This window comes from Vidua macroura, chromosome 3 (assembly GCF_024509145.1).
Source record: "Vidua macroura isolate BioBank_ID:100142 chromosome 3, ASM2450914v1, whole genome shotgun sequence".
Taxonomy (NCBI): Eukaryota; Metazoa; Chordata; class Aves; order Passeriformes; family Viduidae; genus Vidua; species Vidua macroura.
This window is the reverse complement of record NC_071573.1, coordinates 12,306,713-12,323,421: the sequence shown is the minus strand read 5'-3', so window position 1 is coordinate 12,323,421 and position 16,709 is coordinate 12,306,713. Positions and strand designations below refer to the sequence as shown.

The 16,709-nt window shown below is 35.4% G+C and overlaps 1 protein-coding gene across 7 annotated transcripts in view; it reads left to right on the top strand.

The window, feature by feature from the left end:
* The window catches only part of MAP3K4 (mitogen-activated protein kinase kinase kinase 4), a 62,480-nt gene that overhangs the window by 14,177 nt on the left and 31,594 nt on the right, over positions 1-16,709 (top strand). For 6 of the 7 annotated variants that reach the window (XM_053974520.1, XM_053974518.1, XM_053974519.1 and 3 more), the window contains exons 3-10: positions 969-2,350; positions 6,161-6,400; positions 10,299-10,445; positions 11,606-11,763; positions 12,081-12,197; positions 12,604-12,703; positions 12,790-12,873; positions 14,836-15,102. In XM_053974520.1, the coding sequence (XP_053830495.1) occupies positions 969-2,350; positions 6,161-6,400; positions 10,299-10,445; positions 11,606-11,763; positions 12,081-12,197; positions 12,604-12,703; positions 12,790-12,873; positions 14,836-15,102 (2,495 nt within the window). The remainder of the gene's footprint in view (positions 1-968; positions 2,351-6,160; positions 6,401-10,298; positions 10,446-11,605; positions 11,764-12,080; positions 12,198-12,603; positions 12,704-12,789; positions 12,874-14,835; positions 15,103-16,709) is intronic. The other variant, XM_053974521.1, reaches the window with a different exon arrangement.

The window sequence follows — 16,709 nt, the reverse complement described above, 5'->3', positions numbered from 1 at the left end:
TTTTCTTGCTTTTGGTGATTTTTTGTTGTTTTTCCATTATGTGCTTTAAAAAAAGAGTTTGTTTCTAAACAGAGACATTGTGATACTAAAGAAATATAATGTATTATATTCATTGTTAGCCTTTGCTTCTGAGCACATGTGGAAGATTGATACCTTTATGAGAAACAAGGTGGTGTTGTTTATCCCTGCTTATAGACTTTAAGTTTTTGGAGCAAGGTCTTTCTATTTGTGAGGGGAATGGTTCTTACTTCTGGCATGATAATATTCTTTTCTTTGTTATCATTAGTATCTTAAAATATGTTTGAGGTTTTTTTTCTGATTAATTGGCTAGTGTGTGTAAAGTATTGTTTTCTGGAAAGTTTGTTTTTTTTTTTAACTTTGCCTATGTGTACCATCTCAGAACAGTTATTTTATATCACGAAGAGTTAAAAAAAAGCCACTCCAAAACCTTGTGGAGTGGTTTGTTGTCCTTGAATGTGTATGCCTATGCTCTTACTGAGCTTGAATGGTTATACTTCAGTAAGAGCAGTCTGTCAGAGGTTGGTTGGCTGTAACTAATCATTATAAAAATAAATTTAAAATAACTTTTTAGATGGTTACAAATAAGATTTAAGGCATCTTCATTTAGATAACTGAAGGAATTTTGGGAAATAGGAGTTTGGCTTACTTGTGCTTCTTGTACTTGGTTGTTTAATTTCTGTCACACCATGTTCATTGGCATACTCAAGATGAGAACTGAAGTCCTTTCTGCAAAAAAAGGTAAAGCAAGAAAAAAAGAAAAAAAATCTTTTGGTTTAGGGTATAGTAGTGAAACTTCTAATAATAAGACTATATTTTACTTCTATCCATGCCTATTTTGTTTTATTGATATTAAACATTTTTATGCTCAACCTAAGAAAAGTGATTGAATTGAATTGAAATATGCTTGTTCTGTTGCTGCAGTCACATTCTTTTTTCTTTGCTTACAGAAAAGATGAGTGTGCCTTCTCAGACTTTGCATAAAGACAATGGGAAAACCATTGAGAATGTGGAGGAGCACAGCTATAAGCAAGGAAAAAAGATCAGAGATGCCCTAAGGACAACAGAACGAGATCACAAGAAAAATGTGCAGTGCTCATTTATGTTAGACTCAGTTGGTGGATCTCTGCCAAAAAAACCAATTCCAGATGTTGATCTCAATAAGCCTTACCTCAGCCTTGGCTGTAGCCATGCTAAGCTTCCAGTCTCTGTGCCCATGCCAATACCCAGAACTACACGCCAGACTTCTAGGACTGATTGCCCGGCAGACCGGTTAAAATTCTTTGAAACCCTCCGGCTTTTGTTAAAACTTACCTCAGTCTCGAAGAAAAAGGACAGGGAACAAAGAGGACAGGAAAACACCTCTTCTGTCTGGTTGAACCGATCCAATGAGCTGATCTGGCTGGAGCTGCAAGCTTGGCATGCTGGCCGGAGCATTAATGACCAAGACCTCCATCTCTATGCAGCCCGTCAAGCTATCCCCGATATCATCAATGAAATCCTCACCTTCAAAGTGGACTATGGAAACTTCTCCTCTGTAAAAAATGGAGCCAGTCTCAATGGTACTTCAGGAGAAGGAGTTTGCAGATCAACACATGGAACTAGTGCTTTGGGTTACTCAAGTTACCACGAACACCTCCATCGCCAGCGGGTCTCATTTGAGCAGGTAAAGCGAATAATGGAGCTGCTGGAGTACATAGAAGCACTTTATCCATCTCTGCAGGCTCTTCAAAAGGACTACGAAAAGTATGCTGCAAAGGACTTCCAAGACAGGGTGCAGGCACTCTGTCTATGGCTAAATATTACAAAAGACTTAAACCAGAAACTAAGGATTATGGGAACTGTATTGGGCATCAAAAATCTTTCTGACATTGGCTGGCCAGTGTTTGAAATTCCTTCTCCTCGACTGTCTAAGGACAATGATCCAGATGATGAAGACATTGATAGAGAAACAGAAGTAAAGGAATCCTCAGGAACATGCACAGAGGAAAGTGATGGTGAAGAACAAATCTCTGAGGAGAATGTTGAGGAACTTAGACAAGCCATCAAGAACAATTTTACTAATAAGCCAAATTTTGACTTTCAGGACCATTTTTCAAGGAGGCTTGATAGGCTTGAATCTGAGGATGACTCTACTTCCTGGGTTATTCCAGAATGCAGTGCTGAGGGAAGCTGCAGCCAACACTGTTTGACCTCTATTTACAGGCCATTTGTTGATAAAGCACTGAAGCAAATGGGGTTGAGGAAACTAATTTTAAGACTGCACAAGCTAATGCATGGTTCATTGCAAAGGGCCCGTATGGCGTTGGTAAGGAGTGATCACCAGCTGGAGGTAGGTTACTAGTGTAAAAGGATAACAGGAGCACCTCCTTGCTGTGTTGTTCCTAGCTGAAAATGTAGGAATTGGGATCTTATGAACATTTTGGTTACTTAGTTGGTTTTTGAAAAACAGTGTATGTTATAATTAGGAGTCCAGTTCTCCTTCCACGGAAGTGAATCTGTTGTTTGACTGAATTTGTGTGAAGCCCAAGCTAGTTCTCTGTTCTTGTTTGTAATTGAAATTACATTTTTGTGATAACATCTTTGTTCATTATATTTTATAATATCTATATCAACAAGGCAGAAAAATCGCTGTAGAAAATGAGGCCCAACAGTTGAATTGTGAGAAAAATTAGCTATGGAGGTGGTAATATTTCTTGTCTTCAAGACTGGATGTTTTTCTGCAAGACATTCTTTAGAAAAATGTCACTGTAGGTTTTTTTGGTGGTTTTTCTCATCTACACAAATGTAGTACTGTGGTGGCGCATTATGCTTGAGGAGAGATGGGATAAATGAATGGACTCAGCCTTGAAATCTATGAAAACAAATCATGTTAGTGTGTTCCATTCTTTAGCTGACTTTTAGCTTAATTATTGTTTTTCTTTGGGTCATTTTATATTCTTAATTAAGAATTGACTGAGTTAATAAAACCAGTGTAGGAATTAAGCCATAACTGAAGGACTGTAGTTTCATATTGTAAGATGCAGTCACTAATTCTTTCAAGGCAGAGTATTGTTTCCTAATATAAACTATTATCTAACTTGTAGGCATTTTTATGCTAGGAAAAATTGGTGGTAAGGATTACTTGCTCTCCATGGTAAAGTGGCACTGAGAATTCTGGACAAAGGCATCTCTTAGCCAACGTGGCCATTCTGATATAGATAGCTTATGTGGTCTTCAAAATATTGCAGATCTCTTAATGTTGACTATCATGTTTGCAAAAGGAGTAAGAATTGTTGATCTCTCTTAGAGGTTATTTTTTTAGGATGAATAAATTTATAAATATAAAGCTATTTGATTTTGAAAGTTTTTATTTGTACTGTTACTAGTGTAGATATTACTGTAGAAATGAAGCTATTAGTTGAATTTTTATTTATTTTCTAATTGGTTTCAGCTTGTGTTTTAGAAAACTTGCATTAGAAATGTGTGAACATTTCCTTAGAGTCAAGTGCCTAGAGCAAAACTTGCAAGTATCTTGTTACAGTAACCAAAAGCACCCCCAAACTATGTACACTTAGAAGTTCAGCTTAATATATAGGTTGAAATAAAATTTAAAAAAAAATCAAAGTAAACAAGACATAATATGGGGGTATTGAAAATGGACTTGGAATCTATTTTTGGAACTGCTAAATACTTCAAAAGCTTTTATTGCATAAGGTCTTTTAAAACAAGTTAATGAAACATTAAGTAGCTAGAGTTTTTGCTGCAGCTTCACAGAATTAAACTTCCTGGTAATGTAGTGTTGGATGACACAAGGTTAATCTTTTCTCCCTTCTCTACCCTTGTAACTACTTTGAATGTTCATTTTCAGTAATTATTACCTTTTCTTTGGAATATTATTCTCTTTTAAGAAATGGTTTTTAGTAAAGGTGAATGTTATAAATTGTAGACTTCTTTCCTGCACCAACATTTCAAGGATGTTATCAGAAAAAACCACAAACAACTCTTCGTCAGAATTATGGTACTTACTGCAGCAAAAGATGACTTTATACTAAAATGGAAGAGATGGGTTTCAATTGCTTGGCCTTTGCACCTGACAATTCTTTGAATGTAGTGTCTTTTTTTTTTTTTTTAGTGCAGTTCAGTTTGGTATTTGTATGCAGACAGAATTGTTAGTATACTGTTAATCTTTATTGTTTTTGTTACTTGACTCTGTGTTTATGTGTATACTTCTAAGTCTCTGGATATACTTGTGTTTCTATTGTTGCTTAAATGGTGTCTAAAACACATCTCAATTGTGCTTTCTTGATTCTTCCACTGTATACATTTTAATGCTCATTTCATCCTAAATATGTGTAAATCTTTATACAAATTCCTGGTCTTAAAGTTTTCTAAAACATGTTTGATTCCTCTGTAGGCTCTGATACTTTAACAGGGCTCTAGGCATTTTAGAGTCCATTCTGTATAGAAGTTGTACAATTTCATTCTTGGTGAAGATGGATAATATTTCTAACTTTAGCATATGAATTCGGACATTATTTTAATAGAACATATTTAAGCTTGTGTACTCTGTTTATTCAATTGACTGCAATTTTGAGTGTGGTTTTTTATATGCTCTCAATAAATGGCTTAGAGGTTTTTCTTGAGGTTTTTATAAGAAGTATTTGAAACATTTCAGATTGGGCCTGCAGAAGATTAAGATTAGTCAGATCGAGCAATAGAAATTTCGGCATCTAGTACTAAGCCCTAATGTCATTTACTTTTATCCTTGATAACAGTATCCTTGATATGCTTGATGCTAGAAAAAGATATTACAAATTTATTCAGTTTGGCTGTGTAATTCTTGCTCATAGACTAGTTCTTTAATATTTTTATAAGAACTGAATTTCCCCAAACTATATTTGCATCACTATGAGGACTGTATTTCTTAAGGTTTTTTGTTGTACTGTGGAAGTGTAGTATTTTCATGATCTGTTTGTTAATGAAAACTTCTTGTATAAAAGTCTTTAGCACTGATGCTATTCTGGTGCTATATGTTCCTTTTAAAGAGAGTAAAAATAAGACATTAAGATTCCATCTAAGAAGATATGTTTGTAAATATATGTTTTGATTTTCTGCTAGATTATGAGCTTAAAAAGTTTTTTTAAACTTTTTAGGCAGTAGTTTTACATTATCTTACTGTAATTACTGGTTTTTCTCCCTTTTGTAGTGATGTTATTTAAATTTGGCTGAAGAAAAACGTAGGAAATGCCTGGCTGAAGAAAAACCTAGAAAATGCTAGTTATGTTTATATATGAATGAAGGATATTCAGATGTCATAGTTAGTAGCTGAGAAATGAGAATAAGAACAAAGCAAACTTAATCTGAAACAAATCTTATCCTTAAATGATGACTAGTGTGTTGCTGTCTTTAGGAGCTACACATTCTGCAGTCCAACTTTTCTTTCTAAATTAAACCCCAGAGTACTTCCGTGTACAGCCTTGTTTAGAATGTTATCACAAGGTATATAGCTTAGGTTTCTAGAATGTTTATTTCATAGAGTCTCAATTATTTTCTCTAATTAGAAAAGTGATTTTATTTAAATGGAATCTTAATTTAAATGAAAAATAAGTCTATTATTAAAAAAAAAACCAACAAAAATCCCCAAAGCAACAAACCAGCTTGATGTATATATTTCATCTTCCTTTTTTAAACAGTTTAAATTTAAAAGCTACCGAAATTCAAAAGTTAGTTTTTCAGTACTTTGTTTTAGTTTAGCTAGTGACATTTTATTGAATATTTATTTGAATATTGCATTCATTTACAATGTGGAGTTTTATGTTAATATATGCATTATGTATTTGAAAAGGAATGAGGTTACGTACCTGATGTAGCTTAGTATACACTTGTTTCTCTAGACAGTCCCATAACAGAAACATAAAGGAAGTGGTTTTGTTCATTCCAAAGAGTCAATAGTTGTTTTTCCTGAGACTGATGATCCTTAAAAAAAAAGTTAACACTAAAAAATCTCCCAATGATATAAACTTGAAACTTGAGCAGTTGACTTGCCAGCTAATAGACTGTTACCTTTTAAAAACATACTTCTGTGCATGCTATTTTAAACAAATCCAAAATCCTAAAGACTTTTAAGGTTCCTTTTCATGATATCCATTTTTCGTTACAGTTTTCAGAATTTCCAGATCCCATGTTGTGTTCCGATTATGTGCAGTTACTAAATTTCCCACCTTGTGAGCAAAAATGCAGTGCTGTATCATGGGAGGAGTTGAAATCCATGGATTTACCATCTTTTGAACCGGCATTCTTGGTTCTCTGCCGGGTCCTCCTCAATGTTATCCATGAATGTCTCAAGCTGAGGTTGGAACAAAGACCTGCTGGGGAACCATCTCTTTTGAGTATTAAACAGGTTTGCTTCAATTTCTTTTTTAATATGTATTTCCTGTTTGAACTATTTTGTCATTTCATTATAATATGGTATCAGTTTAAAGAGGATTAGTGTAAGAAATTACAATGTGTAATTATGTACTAAGTTTTGTAAATAGTCTTGTTTTTCATATGGAGATCTGCTTTTTGCATAATAAATAACTAGTCATGTGTAGCTTTCTGATTTAGGCTTCCATATCAAAACTGGTGATTAAAAATATTATTAGCCAACAAAAGTAGACAGTATTGGTTCCGTTTGCATTATAAGCTATATAATCTTCTCTAGCACATCTTCCTCTGTTTGTGTTTCTTAGGCAATATAAGTAGTTTTAAGGGTCTGTATTGTTCTTTTTGATTTGATTTTTTTCTCTTGTGAATGTAAGACATCTGCTAACATGCAGTAGTCACATAGTGAAAGTTAATTGAGAAGAAAAATGAAAAAAAAAAATCTTTCCCAGCCTGTTGTATTATTTTCTGTGGACAGTGACTCAAGACTGTCAGTCTTGTCACTGGTTGAGAGTATTGCATAAGGATTTATTTTCTGGAGGCTGTCAGGTACAATGAAGGCTGTTTAGATCAATGCCAGGACCTACTCAATTCATCTGATGTCCCTGCATCCTGGCAAGCATACCCAAATCGGGGTTATATCAGATTATCTCTAGGAGTAAACATCTAAATAAGCCCTTGGACTCATTATGATCTCACATTCTGGTTATTTGCTGATCCTAAATCCATTGCTGTGTTACTCTGTGGTCCCAAATAAATTTGTCTTCTCTTCCTTCCTGCCCTATGCTCTCCCTCGTTCTCCCCATTGATTGAAGCCTACAATTTCAGTTTTAACAGTCACGGAGCAATCTACTGCATAGTATACTTTGTTATGAAGAACAGTATATCCTTCAGAGACGGGGGTGATTTTGTTTTTTTCCCCCCCTTAACATTTTGTGTGCTCCTTCTGGGCTCTAAGTTAAGTAAAAACTACACTTTCTTCCTGGAAAATAATGTGTTTGTACCAGACTGTTGTGGTGGTGGATACTGCCTTTACTAATGACATTGAAAAAATGAATTCAACTCAGCAAATGCTTCCTGTCCCACACAATATTTCTGAACAGGCAAAGGAGCTGTGGAGGATGTTTTGCAAATAGATCTGTTGGTTTTCTGAAGAATTATAATTCCTAAAACCTTCAGCAAGCTGAAAAGAAGAGTCCAGGAGTCTCTGTTATTCTGCAAGTTCACAGAGTATTACAGAATTACAGAGAAGACTGGGTTAGAAATATTCTGGTCCAACCTTCTGAAAGCTGGGTCCTACAATTAGATGGATCTCCAAATTAGGTTGTTTTATTATCATATCAGAGCATTGCCAGCAGGTTGAGGGAAGTGATCCTGCCCCTCTACTCAAGCCTTAGTGAGGTGCATCAGGACTGCTGTGTCCAGTTCTGAGCTCCTCAGCACAAGAGAGATGTGGAGCTCCTGGACTGGGTCCAGTGGAGGACAAAGATGATTAGGGGCTTGGAACATCTCTCCTGTGTGGAAAGGCTGGAGGAGATTGGCCTGTTCAGCCATGAGAAGAGACAGCTGAGAGGGGACCTCATCAATGTCCTGCATCACACTCCGTACCCCTCAGAAGTTGACCGTCTGAAATATGAGCAACTCATGTATCTTCAGTCATGCTGCTCTCCTGGCCACTGGGCAGGGATGCAGAACTTGTACACAACTCAAGACAGCTGGGCCATCTTAACTGCAGACATAAGATTTTTCAATTCTTTCAAGGTATTATTCAGGAAGGAGAGCTGGTGTTGCAGCACAGCATTCTGGAAGTGGTCTTTTTTCTTCTATAAGATGGTCTTACCATCTTGATTGTTCTTTGTATGCAAGTAGCACAGCAGAGTCTGGTTTTTGTAGTGATTGACCTAGAGAATCTTATTTGAGGCACTGAGATCTTTGTGTCTCTTGCTTTTTGGTACCATTTGAAATATGTAGCAGTACTGTGTGAATGTATCAGTTATGGTAGTCTTCTTACTTAACTTTTCCAAGGTAACATTACATTTTTGTATTAATAGCAAGTCAATTGTATTAAAAAAATAATAAGATTTTAAATAAGAAGTATATACACAAAAAGAAAACTAACACAGATTTTATGCCTCTTACAATGTGCCTTTTCTCCTGTCCTTTCTTGCTACCATCCTCCTTTTTGTCCATGTTTCACTTTCAGTACTAGTTTTGGTAATCCTGATAATCCTGTGTTATTGGAGAGAGCTGTTCTCTTTTAATGGCAGTTTAGTACCTGAACAGTTCAAGATGGTTCTCAAATTCAGCATTTGTGTGGAGAGGTGGACATGTGTATGTGCATGTGGATTATTTCTGTTTGGTTGTTAAATTTGGTATTTTTTGTCTTGCCCCGCCTGCTTTGAGAAAATAATTTATTGTATAAACTGCCTAAACAAAAAGCAACCCATCAAACCAATAATAGTGATAATATTTTCAGTTTAAACTGTGTATTCTTTCATGCGCTCATTACGCACCAAAATTATGTTTGGCCACTGCCTCGTGAATTTCAGTTTCAAAAGTTGACACTAAGATTAGCTCTACTTATTTTTTGTAAATCCTGTATTCTGTTACTCAATAGCATACCCCTGTAGAAAAGTATTATTTAAATAAACTCAATTTTTAATGAAGCTTTTCAAATTTATTTCAGAATGGATGTGCATTGAAGGGAAAAATAACCCTATAGTTAACAGAAAGTACACTGGATGTGATTGAGTGAAGAAGGACATTAATTTTAAAGTATATGACGTGTTAGGGTTACAAAAATGTCCATTTGGATTTCCACATTATAAAAAATTACTTTTTTTTTACCTCTTTTCACCCAACTTCGTAAATTTTAAACTGTAGAGTTCAGACTATTATCCTTGTTTCCTCTGCGCATCAAGGAACGCAGTATAAGGTGTTCTGGCCTGTAAAGGTTTCCAGAGACTCTTGTCATACTAATAGCATTCTTGTTCTGCTTTTGTGCTATTATAATTTCTCATACATTGAGTCCACTATGTTGATACATTAATTTGCCAGGAGAGCCATTATAGAAGATTTAAAAAAGCATATTAATCAGCCAGCAATTCCATTCCCTCTGACCCTCAGAAAAAAAATCAGGGTTTGTCAAACCTGAAGACTTAATGATGATGATCTCAGAATACACACTTAGCACTTGAAGGGCTTCTGAAAGAAAGGCATTAGCATGTTCATGTAGGTTTGAAATGATCCTTGCTCCTTGTGTGCTCCTGTACCTGTGGTTGTGCATGTCACTTGAAACAGATAAAGACTAAGCTTTCAGGGAGAGTGACAGCTCTTCCAAAGGCACCCCCTTCTGCAGCTGAAAAGCGAACTTTCCTCATGTTGGCTTTGCCCAGGGAAGCAACAAAAACACACTAATTGTTTTCAGTCTGATATAGATTTTGGAACTGAGGGCACCTGCCCAGGAGATTGACAGTGAATTCACTGTAGTAAAACATTTCTCTAAGCATATGCTAAACACATTGTGTATTTTGCCTGACTTGCTTCCATTGAAAGTGGTGATTTCGTGACTGTGAGGCCTTTTGCCGCTTTCTAAACTAATTATCCAGTAAGCTACTTGCTGTGGCATTGTGCAGGGAGTAAGTCTGAAACATCTGCCTCCATCTTCATTTACACTGATGTGGCAAATAATGGGATTGCAATAATCCTGGAAAACTAGTGACCTCTTTCTTGCAGATGTGTAGAGCAACTGTATTTGTTTCAAAAAACTGTAGAAATTATTTAGTGGCAAACTAAAATATTGAGACAAACTGACAAGGGGTGAATTTAAGAGTAATGTCTTCACTGATGGCAGTTTCGGGGTTTTTCTCTTGCAGCTAGTGAGAGAGTGTAAAGAAGTTCTGAAGGGCGGACTCTTAATGAAGCAATATTACCAATTCATGTTACGGGAAGTGTTAGATGACTTACAAAAGATTGATTGCAACATTGATTCTTTTGAAGAGGATTTGCATAAAATGTTAATGGTAAGCTTCAAAAAAGAGTGTTCAAGTAAGTGTATTGATGTGAATACTGCTAATAGAAATCTGTTAACCCTTTTAGGGATGGTTGCCTTTTTTTTTCCTACTTTGATACAATTTTGTTGTTTTAATGGACTTGTAAAGGTAACACAGAAGCCGCTGCTGTTTTAGCAATACTGGGTTTTGTTCTGTGGTACAGTATACTTGAAAATTGCCTGTATTTACCAGAAGTGGTTCATATATATAACTTTAAATTCCATAAGTTTGAACTAAGCTTTTAATAACCTTTTTAATATTGAATAAAGTATTATTTTTGGCTAGTACTATGTCTTTGTGTATTGGCATTGCATTAATGCATAATTGATGCCTTAGTGTTAATGTGTATTCATTGCTGCAATTAGTTAAAACAGTCTTTTTAAGAAAAACACTTAGCCTCTGAAATATAAGGGTTGGAACTAGATGATCCCTAAGGATCATCTTTCAACCCAAAAAATTCCATGATTCTATGATCTTGGCATTTTGACAGTGTAGTCTGATAATACCTGAAACCAATAGAAAATATCTTAACCATTTTTGAGGAGGAATGTTATGGATTATTGAACTGAAACAAAAGGTAATTTTTTGCATTCATTATAATCCTGAACAGCAGATGGCTAAAGAAAAATTGAACTTACCTGGATTTTTTATATTGGTTTAAAACAACAGTAGTTAAATAAAGATGAGAGATAAGACTTGATATAAAGGAACACCAAGTATAATGTAGAATCTCAGAAACCTTTTCATGGCACTTATCCATAACCAGGAGGATATGTTCAGATAAAACCTTTTGACATAATCCAGTTAATAAAACGTTTAGAGACTGTTTTCAGCAGTTTAGCTTTAAAAACTCTGGCTACTGTGGGTATTCACAACTACAATGGTAAATAGCAGCACAGCAAGCAAGGTGGTCAATATTTACAGGAAGGCATTGTGAAGACATAGAATTTATTACTTGCTGAGCCATAAATTGCACCTTTTGTGTGAAAACATGGAGCTCATTTTCAGTTGGAGCAAATGAAAATTATTGTACAAATACTTTCTAAAATTTCATAATACTGAATTTTTCTGTTGATTTGAGAAGTTCTTGTGTAACAATTTCTGTTTAAATTATCTATTTCCTTGTTCAGGTTTACTTTGATTATATGCGAAGCTGGATCCAAATGCTGCAGCAGTTACCTCAAGCATCTCATAGTTTAAAAAATCTATTAGAGGAAGAATGGAATTTCACCAAAGAAATAACTCCTTATATAAGAGGAGGTGAAGCTCAAGCTGGAAAACTATTTTGGTAGGTTTTATTTAATTCCTCTGCTTATGGTGTTGTTTTATACCAGAGGGGTATTCAAGTCAGCAGTTGTTTGGGGTTTCCAAATGAGACTTCTTGAGATGTCATTAAGCAGCTGTTAGTCTTTGTGAATGTATGGATTATTGCAGTGGCTGGATGTGTAGAATGCAGTAGGTGCAGGTGGTTTCTGTGGGCCCCAAGATGCTCCTTGTTTCTGTACATGGACTTGGAAACAGCTCTCTTGCACTAAGAAGGAAGAAGTATAAGATGCCGTGCTACCTCAATAAGACTCTAAAGTTCCACCCTTTCTGTTGCTACAGTGATATTGCAGGAATGCTGCTGAAGTCTACAGGAATATTTTTAGATTCTGGACTACAAGACAGTTGTGATGAATTTTGGGCCAGTGCTGATGACAGTACCGCATCAGATGAAATCAGGTATTAAACCTTTTGGCTTAATAATAACAGAACACTTACATATATTTCTCTACCTCTGAAAGATACATAATGCATTTTATTCCTTTGAATGCAAACTTAGTAAATGCAAGGCTCCATAGACTGTATCACTGTATTTCTTGTGCAGTAGTAATAAATCATCATTTTGTTTTTTTGAAGCCTAGTAACCTTCTCTTTAGTTCAGGCTCTGAGAGGTTTTTATGTAATGATATTTGAATTAGATTTTTATATTCTTACAAAAAAAGTGCCTACGTGAATTCATTTGTCAGCTGCTTGCAAATATTTATGGTCTTCTTACTAATACATGTAAATAATTATTTTCTAATGGCTGTGTAAGTGTAATATGACTTATTAAAACATTGTCATTTCATTTCTACCAATGTTTCAGGAGGTCTGTTATAGAGACCAGCCGAGCACTGAAAGAGCTGTTCCATGAAGCTAGAGAAAGGGCCTCCAAAGCTCTTGGTTTTGCTAAGATGCTGAGGAAGGTAAGTTAACAGAGTCTCCTCTTACTTATATGCTTTAAAGAAATTTAGTCTGAAAGCATATTCCTTTGTTTTGTCATTATTTGTAGGACCTTGAAATAGCAGCAGAATTTGCATTGTCAGCCCCTGTGCGAGATCTTCTGAATGCTCTGAAAACAAAAGAGTATGTGAAGGTAAATTCACATAGGTAATAAAGTTTAGAGGCATGAAAGGGAACTGAGTATGCTAAGCAAAATGTCAAATACTGGCATGCTTTAGTGTTTTAATGGGACATCTATATTTCAACATTTAAAGGGTTGTGTATTTAATATTGAATTGTGGTAGCCAAATTCTGTACTTGTGCTTGTATGAATGAGAATGCTAGTCTGTGTTTTGGGAAATGAGTGCCTTAATTCCTTTTTTTCCTAAAGATTCTCTCTGTGACTGAGGAAAAACCTTTCTGTGTAATAATGCTTAGCAGTGAGTGCTATGAAACAAATGCTTGCAAATCTATAAGGTAAATGGATACATGTTTGAGTAGATAATCTCAGACTATAGACCTGTGTATTGCTTTTACAAAGAAACAGAATTATAGTGGAGGTCTGCTTTAGCAAGCTTCCTAGAGAGTACTAAGGGCATGAGAAATACAGGGACTCTGTTCTGTTCCAGAGTAACTGTTGCTAGAAAACTGCTACACTGCAAAAGTAAGTTAAGCTCTTGGTGCTCTATGTTTACTGCAATGTAAAGTCCCACATTTGTGGTTTTTGCAAAATTCCTTAAAAAATCAGCTTCAACAGTTCAATTGTATTTGTTCTTTTTTTGCCTTTCCACGCATTTAATATGTATTTTGCAGTTGGGAAATAACGCACAAACTTTTTCATGACATGATTCCAGTTAGATTTATGTAAATGTTTGCTAAATACAGAACTTTGTTGAAGAGGAAACAAACAAATTCACAGGAGAGAAGTTCATAAGGGATTGTAAATACATGGATAAAACAACTGGCTCAGCAGGGCCCTGGTCTGTGAATTGTTTGAGTTGGAAAATAGCCAGGGAAATCAGTATATGTTTATTTCTAAAAAATATTGTCCCCCCAGGTATGTTGTCTTGGCTACTTCAAGACACCAGATTAGTTTTAGTAGACTTTTTAAAGATTGTATCTTTTTCTTACGTACATTTCTGGAAGAAAAAAATGTGTCTTGAGTTTGTTATACGTGGGTTAAATGACACACATTTTGATAATGAACACTTTATATACTGGCCCTCTAATAGCATGTAGGGAGCTTAAATTCTTAACAGCCTTTTCAGGCAGATGCTCATTAGTTTTGGGAATTAAATTTAGCTTTTAGTAACACCCATCTAATATTTGGCATTGGCCTACAGATTATAGTCCTTTTAGTTATAACATATGTCTGCCTAATGGTAGAAGTGCTGAGTGCAGTGTTTTGTCTTAGCTTGATAATATCACACTCTGAAAAGAGAGAATTTAACTGCACCGTGAGTTACCTCGTGGCAGGTCAAGATACTGGTTATTTTACAGTCTGCTTCTGATGCCTAACTTGGTTGAAGTATTGCTACCAATGTGACAGATATAATTGGAAGTAGTTTTTTAGTAGTAGCAGTAGTATTTTATTAAAAGAGAATGCTATAACTGGACTTATTCTGGCTTTTATGAAAGTAGAAGAATAATGTATACTTTTTTAGACAGATTTTTGATTACTTGTTGTCTTTTGTAGTCATTGAGAAAGGTATGAATTCTGAAGGAGTTTTTCTTTTAATACTCCCCTCTTTGTTGACTAATTTACTTTTTAAAATATGTGTATATATATAATGTACTCGTATATGCATACATATATAGTATATACGTGAAACTGGACTTTAGAAAATTCCTTTAGAAGAATATGTAGAAGGATTAACTTGAAGTACATAGAAAGAAGTCAATGAAAATGGTGATCCAGTGGACTTCTAAAGAAATAATTTATAATGCATTTTGACTTCTAATGTAAAAATAGCAGAAGGTATGGTTTTACTGTATATTGTACAGCCCATTATTACGGAGATTCTTCCTGTTGCTTAAATGATACTACCTATTTTATCTTTTTTATTTATCATACTGACAATGAGATTTACTCATTCAGTGTATTTCTTTTCTGCAGGTACAAATTCCCGGACTCGAGAGTTTACAAGTATTTGTACCAGGCAGTATTGCGGGGGAAAGGGCCGTGATTCTGCAGCTCCTCAATGCAGCTGCTGGGAAGGACTGCTCCAAGGATTCAGATGAGCTTACATATGAGGCCTACTTGCTAATGACCAAACACAGTGACAAAGACCATGAATTAGATGACAGCTGGAGTGCGTGGGAGGGTCAGCCGGTCAAAGTAGTGCCACAGGTAGAAACCGTTGATACGCTGCGCACCATGCAGGTGGGTGTGGTCTTATTCCCCCACTGTTGGTTACCTCTACACTTCTATGAATGCTTATTCTATCAGATTAATTGGAGTGATTCAAGTGAAGCTTGTGTCCTTTTATAGGTAATAAAAAGTTAAATTTAGGAATAAGTTTGATCCTTTGTTGTGTTAAATGCAAATATTAAATGGATTGTAGCATTTCCTGGCAGGATCAGTCTCTACAAATGTACCTTTTTCAGAGTTGTACTTGTATAATAGTATTACAAAAAAGAGATACTTTTAATATCTAATTGGGTGTTCAGAAGTGTGGATAAGACTTGAAAACAGAACATTTCATTAAGACATCATCAGTCTCCAAGAACATGTGATGGTTCTGTGCTTTCCACACACTGAGGCATGAAACCAGTTACTCTTATTCTTGGATGAATTGTGACATTTAATGTTAAATTTCTCTGGAAGTTACTAGATGTTCAACAGTTCTGCAGGAAGAAATGTTTCCAGTCATACTTTCCTTCTTCCCAAGCCAACAGGGTTTCCCTGCCAGCAGTTCTGCTGCACTCTGACAGCTGAGCCAGCTCTGTGCCCCTTGTGTTCTCATATCCTTAAGTGTTAAGCTATGTGAATTTTCCTTTTGGTATGTCATGCAGTTCCTTGGATCCCTACCGTAAATGGGCTGTACTGTCCATGAAGAGAGTGACTTTCCACGGCTCTGTGCCTGACCTTTGGCATTCAGAGGGTTCTAGCAATTACAGGCAGTTGAAAAAGTCACTCCTCTACATACTGCTGCTTTTAATGTGCAAACGTGTTCGTTCTTGTTTGCCTGTTGTTCCAATTGATGAATAACAAAACAGCCTTTGATTAAGTGCTTAGAAGTTCTTTGGACTTCTATCAAAGTTAGTATTTCATTCAGAAAATGAAAACAGCAATAGATGAAAATTGGTTTGCAAATGGTTTCTTCCATATGTAAGTGTGCATAAAACACTATGTGTGTGTGTTTATATGTCTATAACACTTACTAGGTTTTTTTTTTTTTAATTGAGGATTGGAAGTTTAGGAAATAAAAAGTCCTTCAGAAAGATTCTGTCTTAAAAAAATGCATTTTCATTGCAAACTAGAGAAAATGTAAGGTGTCAGTTAAATACTCATCAAATGTATTTAACTGATCTCATCAACACTTAAAGAATTTTGAGCATGAAATTATTCTTTGGGGAAGAGATATTGAAAATCAGGATGAAGTAGGTCTTGCTTTATGAGTAACTTGTTGCAGATGCATTGTCTGTAGTTTGAAATCAGCAGAGCTTAGTATGGCAGCACCATCTGTGACTGTATGCTTTTAAAGACTTGTGCAATATCAGAGTTCTGGTTTCCAAAACATATCATATATTGATAATTTTCAAATTTTGAGCAAATACTGTGTGTTAAATCTGTGTCCTGAAGTATGCTGTGTTTCTTGAATAAAACCTCTTTGTTTATATGATGGTTGTTATTTCCATCTGCTTTGAGAAAATATAATTATTTTTGCTTTGCTGTTGCTTTTTTTGTGTATAGCTAGTCTGAAGATAATTCAATGCAGTGTTTCCCATCTTTTCCAGAAGTGAATAGGGCCATATTCCCCATGACAA